Source organism: Stegostoma tigrinum, chromosome 8 (genome assembly GCF_030684315.1).
Source record: "Stegostoma tigrinum isolate sSteTig4 chromosome 8, sSteTig4.hap1, whole genome shotgun sequence".
NCBI lineage: Eukaryota > Metazoa > Chordata > Chondrichthyes > Orectolobiformes > Stegostomatidae > Stegostoma > Stegostoma tigrinum.
The window spans coordinates 93,109,946-93,125,168 of record NC_081361.1 but is presented as its reverse complement, the minus strand read 5'-3'; the positions used below and the strand labels follow the sequence as shown (position 1 = coordinate 93,125,168).

At 43.3% G+C, this 15,223-nt stretch overlaps 1 protein-coding gene across 1 annotated transcript in view; it reads left to right on the top strand.

Moving 5' to 3' along the window:
• Positions 1-15,223, top strand: part of vtg3 (vitellogenin 3, phosvitinless) — a 102,294-nt gene that overhangs the window by 65,392 nt on the left and 21,679 nt on the right. Inside the window, exons 23-26 of the mRNA XM_059647694.1 lie at positions 969-1,165; positions 7,838-8,965; positions 9,071-9,124; positions 11,873-11,977. Coding sequence (XP_059503677.1) covers positions 969-1,165; positions 7,838-8,965; positions 9,071-9,124; positions 11,873-11,977 — 1,484 coding nt within the window. The remainder of the gene's footprint in view (positions 1-968; positions 1,166-7,837; positions 8,966-9,070; positions 9,125-11,872; positions 11,978-15,223) is intronic.

Here is a 15,223-nt window from a genome sequence, read left to right as displayed (position 1 = left end):
ACTCTTAATTAACTGGAATTATCTTGCCATTATCTCTCTGCATATAAATTCTGTGCCAGTGTGCTTCTCTCTACTCCACCAGACGAAGGAGCAGCACTCAAAACGATTGTGATATTAAGTAAACCTGTTAGACCATAACCTAGTGCTGCGTGACTTCTAATTTTGTCCATGCCCATCCAACAGCATCTCCACATCATTACTCACCATTGATGTCAGACTTCCATTCCATACTTCCCAGGCTTCTCCTTACAGGCTTTCATAAATAAAAACAGAAGATTACCACAGAAGGCTGTTAAGGCCAGGTCATTGCGCCCATTTAAGACTGAGATAGATTGGTTCTTGATTATCAAGGGGATTAAGGGTAACGGGGAGAAAGCAGGAAAATGGGGTTGAGAAACTATCAGCCATGATTGAATGGCGGACCAGACTCGATAGGCTGAATGGCATAATTTCTGATCCTATGCCTTATATTATGCCTAATTCTTTGAGGCATACTTTTAACCCTTTGACCTTATTTACCCAACAGCGGTTTGCCTGTTAGCAGTTTTCTTTTAATGTGCTTGAGTTATTCACAATGTATTTCAGACAACTAAAACTTTGTGGGCTGCAAATGATCAATATATGTTTTGTAAATTAGACCCAGGAATATGGAGCTAGAGAGTAAAATGGAATTGAGGGGGCAATCTGGAACAGGGCTAAGGAGCTGAATGGCCTTCTCCTTTCCCTGTGAATCATTTTGGGACTGATCCCTGAGTTATAACAATAGCACATTTGCATGATTGTGAGGCAGCAACATTCTTAGCTGTAACATAAAAGTGACGGGCAACTGCAGAAATGTCGGATGTGAGAGTCCAGGTCTTTTTTTTTATCATTCATTCACGGGATGAGGGAGTCACTGGCTAAGCAGCAGTGTCTTCAGGTGTGTATCTAGCATATTAATGAAGGTTTTATTTGTTTTAAATTCACAGTTATCACACCAACAATGATCAAAAAGTTACAAGTCGAATTACAGTTACAATCTGGGGAGCAATTGATGGCAAGAGTCAGTCAGTTGATGAGGACAAGTAACATGAGTAACACAGATTTGTCAGAAACCACAATGCCTGAAGGCAAATTAGCCCTTCTGAAATTGAAGAAAAATGCTCATGGAAATGTTCAGCATCGGGTAAATATTCTTTTATATCAGAGATAACTGCTCAACTGTATGACCTTCCTTGATGGGATATCACCCCAAACAGCAGAGGTGGGACATCCACTCAGCACCTCTGATAGAAAATACTTGCAAATGCATTTATTTGTCTTCTGCGCTGATATACTGTCTGTTTTTGACAGCTGCCTCCTTTGGTTATTGGTTTAATTGTCTGCTGCAATTTGTGACGAGATGTGACATGCCTACAAAGCTCAGATCTGATCGCTTGGTTATGGGATCACTAAGCTCTGTCTTTCAATTGCTGCCTCTGATGTTTAGCATTAAGGCTGGCCAGGCAGCATCGGAGGAGCATGAAAGCTGATGTTTTGAGTCAGGGTCTCTCATCTGGACTAATGAAGGGTCCTGACCCAAAACGTCGACTTTCCTGCTCCTCTGATGCTGCCTGGCCTGCTGTGTTCCTCCAGCTCCACACTGGGTTATCTCTGACTCCAGCATCTGCAGTTCTTGCTATCTCCAAGCCTTAAAGCAGTCTTGTGTTGTCACTAAAGCAGATTGACACCGCCATCTTAAGAAGGACTGAACAGATGATCTGGTGTTGCTCTTGGCAGACTTTGAACTTCTCTTTGAACCACGTTTGATGATGGAGTGTGGAGTAACCCAGGCCAAGAAGTAACTGATTGTGGTCAAATACAATTGTGCTGCTGCTAATGGCCCTAGCTCCCTGTAAGTCTAACCCAGACAGAGCAGTGGTCGTACAATCCCTCCAGTGTGGAAGCAGGCCAGTCAGCCCATCAAGTCCAGACCAACCCTCCAAAAAACATCTCACACGGTCCCATCTCCCTACCCTGTAACCCTGTATTTCGCATGGCTACTCCACCCAGCCTGCTCATCCCTGAATGCTATTAGATTAGATTAGATTCGATTCCCTACAGTGTGGAAACAGGCCCTTCGGCCCAACAAGTCCACACTGCCCCTTGAAGCATCCCACCCAGACCCATTCCCCTCTAACTCACACTCCCCTGAACACTACGGGCAATTTAGCATGGCCAATCCACCTGGCCTGCACATCTGTGGACTGTGGGAGGAAACCAGAGTAATTGGAGAAAACCCACGCAGACATGCACGCTGCACACAGACAGTCGTGTGAGGGTGGAATTGAACCTGGGTCCCTAGCGCTGTGAGGCAGCAGTGCTAACCACTGAGCCACCATCATTCCTACCTACACTATCATAGACTAATGCGTCTGTGACAGGTATATAGTTGATGGCAATTGAAGTCTCCCAACCAGAATGCATTAAAGCCCTGGGCAACCTCAGTGCTTCCTCCAAGTAATATGAGTATTGATTCTTCAGACCAGGCTAGGCAGGAAGCAGCAAGCAACAGGAGTTTTCTCTTACTGGTGCTTGAAAGAATGGCATGAGATTAATTTCATGGGGCCCTGAGACAATCAAAATAGAAATTTCTTAAAGAGCTCCCACATACCCTCTGGTGGATCCATCCTGCCGTTGGGACAGATTAAAGGTCAAGTCCACAGCATGACCAGACCATTGGGCTACTCTCCCATTGGAGAGAGAGAGAGAGAGACAACTGTTGGGGGTTTCACCTGAGACAGGGAATAGTGATCACCATTTTGACTGCAATATATGATTGCATGACTGGTGCATGATGTGGAGGTTAGACTGGGCTGGACAAGGTCAGAAGTCACACGACACCAGGTTATAGTCCAACGGGTTTATTTGAAATCACAAGCTTTCGGGCAGCTGCTCCTTCATCAGGGTGAAGCCACTTAAATTAACCTGATGTGAAAGCAGCGCTCTGAAAGTTTGTGATTTCAAATAAACCTGTTGGGCTATAACCTGGTGTTGTGTGATTTCTGACCTTGATTAGTGCATGGGACAGCTCTCCCAATGTTCACTCAAGTCTCCAATTGATATGAAGAGGATTCACGAGGGACATAGGTTTGACTGTATAGTCTCCAGTGTCTAGGTCAATGTGAAGTTGTCCATCAGCTTTTAATCTTGCTTGACTCTCTGCCACAGTTTATTATAACTGAGTAGCTTGCCAAATCATTTCTAAGAGCAGTTTAGAACTAGGCTTTTACACATCTGAAAGCACATATAGGCTAGACAGGCTACAAAAAGCAGAATTCCTCCACTGAAAGACATCAGTGAGCCAAACTGAAATAACAAAGTGTGGAGCTGGATGAACACAGCAGGCCAAGCAGCATCTTAGGAGCACAAAAGCTGATGATTCCGGCCTAGACCCTTCATGAGAAAATTCAGAAAAATCCTTTTCTGACGAAGTTTCTAGGCTCGAAACATCAGCTTTTGTGCCCCTGAGATGCTGCTTGGCCTGCTGTGTTCATCCAGCTCCACTCTTTGTTATCTCGGATTCTCCAGCATCTGCAGTTCCCATTATCAGTGAACCAAACTTGAGTTTTTTTTTAAATGACCATCTGACAGTTTCACCATCATCACTGGTCTGTATGGCATTCTACTCCAGATTTCTTAGTTAATTAAATTGAAATGAAACCAGTTGTTGTGGGTAGGATTTGAATTCAGTGGGTATTAACCCAGAGCTTTGTATTCATACAAACACTCCCATTGTGCTACACCTCCTCTGCTCAGGTTGAGCATCAGCAGTCTCTGTCCATTTCAAAAAGCCCCAACAGAATACTCAAAGCTAAATGTTATTGATTAGCTTCACGTCAGGTGAAAGTGTAAAATGTCATCACTTCGACAGTAAGCAGTCAGTCCACAAAGGTTTTAGATACAAAATTAGACAACACGCTGCTGAACCAGAAACATCAATATTGCAAGTGCTGAGTCAATGGGCATCCTTAGAGACTCAACCATGGTTAATATCACAAGTCATCACAACCCGGTGAACCAGAGTTATTTGAACATATCTGCTCCTTTCATTAGACTTTCTACACGCCCAACAATTTTCAACATTGAACCTATGAACCTGGCTGGATGAATAGAGTGCCAAAATTCCCAATGAGCTGTACACCACCTGGAACAAAGTAGCCCACATGAGTGACACTCGCCCACTGCCATCAATGTTTACCACCTCCCCACTTGATGCATTTAGAATCTTGTGAGCAGTTTGGGGCTCTGTATCTGAGGAAGGATGTGTTGGCATTGGAGAGGAGAGGAGGTTCACAGGAATGACAATGAAGAGCTTGTCATAGGAGAAGTGGTTGAGGAATCTGGATCTGTATTAAATGGAGTTTAGAAGGATGAGGGGGAATCTGATCGAAACTTACAGAATATTGAGAGGTCTGGATAAAGTGAATGTGGAGAAGACATTTCCCACTAGTAGGAGAGACGAGGAGCCAACGGCACAGCCTCAAAGTGGAAGGTATACCCCTTTCAAACTGAGATGAGGAGGAATTTCTTCAGCCAGAGGGTAGAGAATCTGTGGAATTCATTGCTGCAGAGGGCTGTGGAGAGCAAGTCATTAAGTGTATTTAAGACAGAGATAGATGGGTTCTAGATGAGTAAGGGGATCAAGGGTTATGAGGAGAAAGCCACTGAATGGGGTTGGAAGATGAAATTCGAATAGTTAGGTGGTTGTTTTTGACCAGTGTAGACTTGATGGGCTGAACGGCCCTGTTCTGTGCTAAACACATCTATGAATGTGACTCTATGACTAACATGGGGACAACTGGTCAAATAGGTAAAGTTTAAACAACATCCTGAAGGCAGATAGGAAGGTGCTGAGGATAAAACAGTTTAAATTTCAGAGTCGAGGTCCGAGGTCCTTGTTTCAACCTAGATGTCAGCTGAGTTTCTCCAATGTATTTCAGCTCCTAATGGAATGTCTCAAACCTTAGCAACAACTTGCATTTATGAAGCTCCTTTAGCAAAGTGGAAAAAAAATCAATGCACTTAAGAAAGACTCAAGCAACAGTTGGGTGAATGCTTAATATGTCAGAAGATATAGATCAAGTGCAGGCGCAAGGGATTACCACAGATTGGTGTTTGGAGGTTGGCACAGATGTGGTGGGCCAAAGGACCTCTTTCTAAACTGTATGGCTTTATGAGTGAAAAGAAAGTGATATATTTTTGCAGGAAGAACATGGAAAGGCAATACAAAATAAAAGGCGTTATTCCTAAAAGGGTACGAAGCAAAGGATCCTGGGTGTTGATCCTGAGTGAGAGTTCCCAAATTATCATTACCATTCCAGAAACATTGCCCTACACTGTCAAGCTGATGGGTCAGGAAGGATGAGTTGTCTCTCTGGAGTTATTCAAACAGTCACTAAGTCTGTCACAACAAGATTAATTAACAAAGTTTCTCATCCCTTTTGGATGCATTTTTCCCAGATCCAAATAAATTTATGTTTGAAAAGCAGCCAATTTAGCCAGGGTTTCCGGAATTAATGGAAGAAAAGATTTATTATTAGTAAATAAAATGTGAAGAAATAGTGATGCAACATATTAGAACCAAATTACGAAAAAGAAGTGAGTTTAAAGAGATGAAAATGCAAAGAAATTATAAGTTATTTGTTGAGTTGTTTATGAAGAGAGCATGAGATGATGTTAAGAGCTTTATTGAATAGAACTGTTTGCATTGACATTAGCAGTTGAACAGTTGATTTCAAGATTCGTGTTTTTGGAGATTGACAGAAATTCATTGATCTGATTCCTTTCAATAGTTACTGAATTCCCGTGTTCAGAATGATAGAGACAATCTTTTTATTACCTGCAGTGGAGGAGTGTTTAAAATGGCTGTTGTCAAAGCTGTGGCCTGTACAGCCCAATAGTCCACACGTTAGGATCGTGTGTGCACAATATACATGCACCATAGTACACACTCCAGCCAATAATAACAGCACAGATTAGAATTGCAGACAATTTTTAACCTCTTTTTCCATGTTTCCTGAAAGGAAGAACAGATGTGTCACTGAGAGGTGGTTTTCTGCTAAGAGACGCTCATCTTCATCCCCCTCATTAAGTCTTCTTGTTAAGTTGCTCCCTGTTTGCAGTTTCCCTGACACTTCACAGGTAGATATTACAAGGGCTTAATGCAGAACTTAGCCAAAATTTGTCACTGAGTTTGTCTGAATCATTCACTGAAATTGGACCAACCTTATTTGCTCTGTAGCATTCCTCTTTTCAAAAAAGCCACTAATTTTGGAATTTAAAAAAATGTTTGTGACAACTTTGAGGTTCCCATCCATCATTGTAATTGGCATTAAAGGTTCAGTGATGTACTGTGAAGCACAAGAAGTGGAGATTCACCAAGTAGAAGTTTTAAAGAAACACAGGGATTGTGGGGTTTTGATGAGAATGGAGGAGATTGTGGATGAGGAGGGGTGAGCTCAGGGAGGAATTCCAAAATGAAGACAAGATTGAAATAGAGGTTTTGATGAACGACGAGATCACAAAGTGTAAAGCTGGATGAGCACAGCAGGCCAATCACCATCAGAGGGGCAGGAAAGCTGATGTTTCAGGTCTGAACCCTTCTTCAGAAATGAACAATGTTAGGTTGGTGAGCAAATGGAAGGCGCCTGAAAAGAAACTTATTGCAAGTTAGAACACAAGCACCAGAGTTCTGGATGAGTGCTTACTTCCACAAAGAAATTGCAATTTTCATCATTGTGACTCATAGAATCACACAGTATTGAAAGGGCCCTTCAGCCCATCATCTCTGCACCGACAAAGCAAACCTGTTCAAACCTACCCCAGCCCAACTTTCCAGCACTTTGGCTTGTAGGCTAGAACGTTATGACAATTCAAGTGCGCATCCAAGTACCTTGTAAATGTTGTGAGGGTTCTTGCCTCTACTATCCTGCTACACAGTGTGTTCTAGGCTCCCATCAGAGATTTTTCCTCAAATCCTGCCTAAACTTCCTGTCTTCATCCTAAAGTTATACCTCTTGTTATTAACACTTCAATGAGGGAGAACAGCTACTTTCTGTTGACTCTGTCCTTGCCCTTCATATGCCATAGTCCAGACTCCTTTCAGCCTTCTCTGCTCCAAAAACACAACCTGACCCTATTTAGTCTCTCCCCATAGCTAAACTGCTCCATCCCAATCAGCATCTTAGTGAATCTCTTCTGCACCACTTGCAATGCAATCATAACCTTCCTTCCTTTTGGGCAGCTCAGTGGCTCAGTGGTTAGTGCTGGTATCTCACAACACCAGGGCTCAGGCAACTGTATGTGCGGACTTTGAATGTTTTCCCAGGGTTTGCTCGGGTTTCCTCTGGGTGCTTCGGTTTCCTCCCACTGTCCAAAGATGTGCAGGCTGGATGGGTTAGACATGGGAAATACAGGGCTACAGGGGTAGGGTTGGGGGATGTGGGCCTGGATGGCACATTCATTCGAGGATCGTTGTGGACTCAATGGGCTGAATGGCCTGCTTCCACCATGCAGGAATTCTACAGTGCAACAACCAGAACTACACACTGTTTTCCAGCTGTGACCTAGCCAAAATTCTGTACAGCTCCTACATAATCAGGACTGATAAAAGAAAGCATCCCATACGCCTTCTTAATAACCTGTCCTATCACCTTCTGGGATCTGAGGACAAACATGCCAAGATCCCTCTGTCCCACTGAGTTTCCTAGTGTGCTGTCATTCACTGAGTAGCGCCTTCTTCCAAAGTGCATTAATGCTTTTTTTAATAGATCGTCTCTCAGAAATAATTTTCACAAATGAGTAACTTTGTCAACAGGACAGGAAGAATGAAAGGTACTCCATGAGGTTTTCATCAACAAGTTCCCAAACATCCGACAGAAGGTCGACAGGTACCACCAGAAAAGCACATGAACATAAGAAAGAGCACACGACAAATCAACGTAGAACCTTGACAACACCCAGAAACGTGAACACCAGGCCCCAGGTTCACCACAAGCACAATAAACACAATACACATCATGAGCATAAAAGGAATGGGCAACCTGAGCGAACAGGGGCGTTACCTTCAACCGAGGAAAATGATGAGCATTATAGAAATCCCCAGCTTGGAGCATCACAGCAAAGATCACATCAGGCAACCTCCTCTATTTCTTCATCATCACAGTCAATGGAAGAGCATGGTTCACACCATCAGCACAGAAGATTGAGGCCGACGAGTCATCAGTCAACCTCCTCTATTTCTTCTTCATCACAATCAATGGAAGAGCCTGGTTCACACCATCAGCACAGAAGATTGAGACCGATCAGTCATCAGTCAACCTCTTCTAGCTCCTCTTCAGCACGGTCAAAGGAAAGGGATGGTGCACATCCTCGTGAGAGATCATTAAGGGAATCAAGTAGCCTTCCGCTCTCTAGCAGTTCTTCTTCAGATATGTCAAGGCACAAGAAAGGAGTTACACAGCCAGCACATCATCACGCTGAGACTATTGAAAAATGTAAGGATGGCAACTGTAATACCAAACAGCTCCAAAAACCTGCCCACAGGCCCACAGTCAGAAAAAGCCCCTTGTCTTCAAGTGAGTCCCACACCCAATCCAGCTCATTTTCATCCTCGGCTAAGTTGGATTCAAAGTACAATAGAAGTTCTGAGCGCACATCATCAAGCTCATCATCATCAAGTGGATCAAGCTCCAGACGGTTGCCAAAGCACTGGCGCAGTAAACATTCTAGGCGACAACAATCCAGCTCTTCATTAAGAACTAGCAGTTCCAGCAGTTCCATGTCTTGGCACCAAAGGACACGGCCATCTACAAAGCGTGGCACTATCACCAAAGTATGCAAAAATGGTAAATGTATCCATGAATATATCAAAGCACGGTCAACTACTATACATAAACTAAAGACAGACCATAGGACCTGGATCTTCAACTCCGAATCAGGACAGGTAAAATCTTTCGGCATTGTGGCACTTTCATTTAACCATGATGTTTTGGGGATGTTACAAATTGCTTCTAACAACGCTTTTTTAAAATTTTCTCTGTCATTGTAGGAGGAACCCAATGCAAACATCCTCCAGCTTCGTTTTGAGCCTCATGGTTACTCGGTATGATCTATTTGTGGGCCCGACAAGTTTCTTGTCTTACAATTGCATGTGTGTCCGATGTGGTTTAATATGGAGGAACACTCAATTCATGCCTCTGCTCTCTTCACCTGAAGCTATTAACTGAATGGTTCCCATTTGAACTTTTAAGCTTACACTCTCACTTAACACTCTCAACTCTGAATCAGTGTTTTGTTGAATTGAAGCTCTACTCCAAGACTTGAGCAGATGCATCAGATATATCGTCAGGTAGTACTACATTGCTGAAATGCTGAAATAAATATTTCAGAGGTACTGTAATGGGGGCCAGTCCATTCGTTCAAATAAATGCGAGTTAGACATTTACTATCTTGATCTCTTCTGCTTTCTTAAACACATTTGGCCACACCATCCTCCTCTATGGCCATGGAATTGTCCTCACATGTTTCTGCCCTTACTAGAGAGCCACAGAGCATGGAAACAGACCCTTCAGCCCAACTCGCCCATGCCAACTAAGTTTCCCAAACTAAACTAGTCCCATTTGATGCATTTAGGCCATTTCCATCCAAACCTTTCCTATTCATGTGCCTATCTAAATGTCTTTTAAATGTTACAGCTGGCCCTGCATCTACCACTTCCTCTGGCAGTTTATTCCACATTCAACCACCCTCTTGTGGAAAGTTTGCCCCTCAAGTCAATTTTAAACCTTTCTCCTCTAACCTTAAAAATATGCCCTCTAATTTTAAGCTCCCTACCCTAGGGAAAAGACCTTTGTTATTCACCCTATTTATGCCCCTCATGATTTTAAAAGCCTCTATCAGGGCACCCTTCAACCTCAATTCTCCATGAGAATGTCTCCAGTCTATCCAACCTACTTTTATAACTCAAACCCTCCAGTCCCAGAAGCATCCTTGTAAATCTCTCCCGAACCCTCTCCAGTTTAATAATATCCTTCCTTTTGCAAGGTAACGAGAACTGTACACAGTATTCCAAAAGTGGCCTCATCTGTGTCCTATACAACTGCAACATGACATCCCAACTCCTATACTCAATGGTCTGAGCAATGAAGTAAGCATGCTAAATGCCTTCTTCACCACCTTGTCTACCTGTAGCCAACTTGTAAAGAACTATGAACCTACACCCCGAGGTCTCTTTGTCCAACAGCACTAACCAGGGTCCTACCATAAACTGTATAAGTCCTACCCTTCCTTATCTTATCAAAATGCATCTTTTCAAAATCAAAATTAAACTCCATCTGCCACACCTTAGCCCATTTTCCCAACTGATCAAGATGCCTTTGATCAAGGTCAGAGCATGCCCAGCATTTGTTTCTATTCCGATATTGGCAGAGTTTCTCAGTTAAATCTGGGACTTCCCTTTTCTTCAACACCAAAAATAGGGAGACATTATTTGAAACTGGAGGGTTGTTGTGTGTGCTCTGACAATACCCAATAGTGCTTCTTGAACACCTTTCTCAAGTCCTCCAGGTTTCCACACTCCCTTATGGTCAAACTGCTGTTCTTGATGACACTCCAGTTAAACAGTGGGAAGATATTGCCTTCAGTTTCTGCCATCAATGCTTTCCACCAACTTCATCTACACCAACACACACACTCCCTTCCTATCCCCACTCCCACTTCCTGTGATTGGCTAAACTTGAACTAGGGATGTTCCCAGTTTAATGAAGATAAATTACCTCAAGCCAAGTTTTCAAATCTCAGTGCCTTCTCTGTTGGAAAGACCATCGACCTACAATTCTGTAGCATTTCTCACCTCCAACAATGCTTCTTTCCAGCTGCTTTCAAGCTTCCATTTGTTCTCTGTCACCTCTACATACAACTATGTCAGTTTTCTCCTGTTCTCTCACCTAAACTGCATAAATTTCAGTCAGCCAAAGCTCTAATTGGGTTTTCCAATGTACTCCTGACAAAGATACAGCGTGAGCTGGAATTAAGAATTCCCTGAAAGCCACTGGTGCTGATGTTGCAAAATCTAAAGATTCAAACATGTCATCTTTTGGATAAGATGTGAAACTGTGGAGGGAAACTTATTCAGGTAGACTTAAATATCATTTAAAGCAAAAGTCTCCCCTGTATCCTAACCAACACTTGTCCTCCAAGTGGGACTACCAAAATAATTAAGTTTGTGGTTTATCTCAGTTCCTGTTTGTGGACCTTCCTGTGTATAAATTGGTGACTACCATTTGCCTATAAGGCAGCAATGATAACATCTTGAAATTTATAGTTCTCTGGCTGTGAAATTCTCTGGGATAACTTTAGCAGACTCCTTTGAAGAATCACAGAATAGAATCCCTACAGTGTGGAAGCCATTTGGCCCATCCAGTTATCACCAACCCTCTGAAGAGCATATATCCTGTAACCCTGCATTTCCCACAGCTAACCCATAGATAGCGATAGCGAGAGACTGCACACTATGGGCAACTCAGCACGGCCAATTCCCTCTCACCCTCGGACTGTGAGAGGAAACTGGAGCACCCAAAGAAACCCACGCAGACACAGGGAGAACGTTCAAACTCCACACAGACAGTCGCCCTAGGGTGAAATTGAACTCAGGTCCCTGGAGCTGTGAGCCACCTTGTCACCAGATTTGCTTAATTGTGAATTTGTGTGTGTCTATCCATCAATCATTTTTTTCTCTGTCTCTTTATGTCTCTCTATTTCTCTGTCTCTCGCTATCTCTATCTATGAAACATATACAGGGTATTTTGTGACGTTCGCAGACATTACTAATGCAAGTGATCTTCAATTTCAGTCACAAAAGAAAGATCAGTTAAGCTTTGAGTCATCGTCCAAATCCAGCTCAGGATCTTCAGCAAGTTTTTCCAGCTCATCTTCCTCTTCATCTTCATCGCAGCAGGTACGTCACAGCTAAGTAATTCTAATAATGAGAATTGGTAGTGGCTTGACCAATGTGTTGTTGGGAACTGCAATAAATATCTGTGGTCTCTGCTTAAATATCTGTGGCGGCTATCATTATACCTGAATGGTATGGAGTCATACAGTGCAGAAACAGACCTTTCAGCCCAACACATCCATGCCCACCTGGTTTTCTAAACTGAACTATTTCCATTTGCCAGGGTTTGGCCCATATTCCTTGATACCTTTCCTGTCCATGTAGCTATCGGAATGTCTTTAGAGGAGAGAAACATGCTGAAAGTTCATCCACCTGCTCATGTACAGTCACACATGCAGGAAAATATATCAGTTCAGCACCATTTTACAGACAGAATTATCCTCAGTTTCCCTGCCCTTAAAGATGCACAATAATCTTTTGGAACTTCACAATCAAAGTTCATGCAATGAGTCCCACATGGAAAAATTACCAGAGGCTGAACAATTCCTGGATGCTGGATTATTAACGAAGGCTGGCAAACATTGGGAACAGAATAGGATTTGAACTCAAAGGTGATTTGGTGAAGCATCATTGCCATGGCTGAACTTTGTTACCAATAATAAGTAGATACAAAGTAATGGCCTAAATGATCTAGCCTGTGCTTATGTCCATTAAACCAGAAGATTTGGAGCAGAATTAGTCCATTCAGCCTATCAAGTCTGCTCCATCATCCAATCATAGCTGACTTGTTTCTCACCTTCATTCCTCAAGTAACTCTTAATGCCTTTACTAATCAAGAACCTATCTATCCCTGTTGTCAATACAGTCAATGTTTTGGCCCTCATAGCCTCTGCAATAATGAGTTCCACAGATTCACCACCCTCTGGCTGAAGAAACTCCTCCTCATCTCAGTTCTAAAGGGCAGTCCCTTCATTCCAAAGCAGTGCCCTTGGACCACAGTCCCACCTACTAGTGGAGACATCCACTCTCTCCATTCTGTCAAGGCCTTTTTGTATTTTATAAGTTTCAACGAAATTCCTCTCTACCCCATCCTTTCAAACTCCTTTGAGTACAGAATCCCAATTCCTCAACTGCTCTGCAAATGACAAGACCTTCATCCCTGGGACCATGATTACAAACTTCCTCTGGATCTTCTCCAACTCGAGCGCATCCTTCCTCAGATACAGGGCATAAAACTGCTCACGATATTCCAAATGCAGTCTGACCAGAGTCTTGTGCAGCCTCAGCAGTACATCTCTGGTCTTGCATTCTAGCCCTCTCAAAATGAATGCCAATATCTCATTTGCCATCCTAAATGCCAACTGAAAGTGCATGTTAACTTTAAGAGAATCCTAAACTGGGACCTCTGAGTTCCTTTGTGAGCTTCAGATTCTGAAGCCTGTCCCAATTTTGAAAATAGATTACACCTTTATTCTTTCGACAAAAGCTCATAACTTCATACTTTCCCATATTGTGTTCTATCTGCCACATTTTTACTCACTCTCCTAGCTTGTCCAAGTCCGTCTGCAGCCTCCCCACTTCCTCAATACTACTGATCCCTCCACTTGTCATTGTGTCTTCTGCAAAGTTAGCAACAATGACCCTTGTTCAGATCATTGGTGTATAATGTGAATAGTTGTGGTCCCAATACGGACACCTGTAGAACGCCACTAGTAGAACTGCCCAACTGAAAAAGATCCATTTATTCCCACTCCCTGCCTTCTACCAATCAGCCAATCCTCTATCTATGGTAGTGCCTTGCCCCTAACACCATGGGCTCTTATCTTACTGAGCAGCCTCCTGTGTGGCATCGTGCCAAAGATCTTCTGGAACTCCAAATAGACCACATCTGCTGGCTCTCTTCTGTCTAGCTTGCTCGTTACTTCCTCGAGAATTCGAACAGATTCATCAAGCATGACCTCCCCTTGACAAAGTTGACATCACCAAGGCCCTATGGCACCCTGAAGATAGCTTTATGAAGACTGAGCACCACCCAGACCCTCAGCGAAATGGCCATTTGTGGCATGGGTGACTTGATAAGGGGTTGTTCCCAGGATATTCAAATAGACTGAACATTAGACAATAATTGAATAATCACAGAGGAGGGCTAAGACTATTTGTTACACTTAAACAGCAAACTCAACATGAGCTGAAGGTTCAACTTATCACATAAAAGCAGAAAGAACTGCAGATGCTAGAAATCAGGAACAAAACCAAAGTTGCTGGAAAAGCTCAGCAGGTCTGGCAGCATCTGTGAAGGAAAAAGTAGAGTTAACGTGCCAGGCCCAGTGACCCTTCCTCAGAACCGGACCCAAAACATTAATTCTGTTTTCTCCTTCACAGATGCTGCCAGACCTGCTAAGCTTTTCCAGCAACCTTGTTTTTGTTCACATTATCACCTTGCCCAATCTGCCAGACTTGGATATCTCTTTCATAAACTCAGAGTTGTGCTAGCAAGCACTGTCCTCACAACTTCGTATATCAATGTCTTTAAAATGAGCTACCATATAGACCTCATAGAATAGAATCCCTACAGTCTGGAAGCAGGCCATTCGGTCCGTACCAACCTTCCTAAGGTCTCATCCACACGCACCCCAACCAGCCTATCCCTATTACTCTGCAGTTCCCATGGCTACTCCACCTACACTGCACATTGCTGAATCCTGCAGGCCATTCAGCATGGCAGACGCACCTAAACTGCTCAACTTTGGACTGTGGGAGTACCCAGAGGGAACCCACGCAGACACAAGGAGAATGTGCAAACTCCACAGAGACAGTTCCCCGAGGGTGGGATCAAACCTGGGTCCCTGGTGCTATAAGGCAGCAGTGCTAACCACCAAGCCATCATGCCTCCCTTATAAACATACACACTGGCCGATAAGCAATGGTCAATTGGCATGAAACTAATTTCAAAAGTACCAGTTACAGAGTTTTCATCACTATTTATTTTTGGAACAACAGCTAGGGTAACTTGTAGCTTGGAAAGAATTTCACAGAGCATCAATAGACAGTGTGACCCAATCGTACAATGCCCTTACTCATCTTATTCATCCTAAAGCAATCAGCAGACAGTTCTCTCCTTCATACACTTCTTTGGCTTTCCTTTGAATGTGAGAGAGATAATGGGAACTGCAGATGCTGGAGAATCCAAGATAATAAAATGTGAGGCTGGATGAACACAGCAGGCCAAGCAGCATCTCAGGAGCACAAAAGCTGACGTTTCGGGCCTAGACCCTTCATCAGAGAGGGGGATGGCGAGAGGGTTCTGGA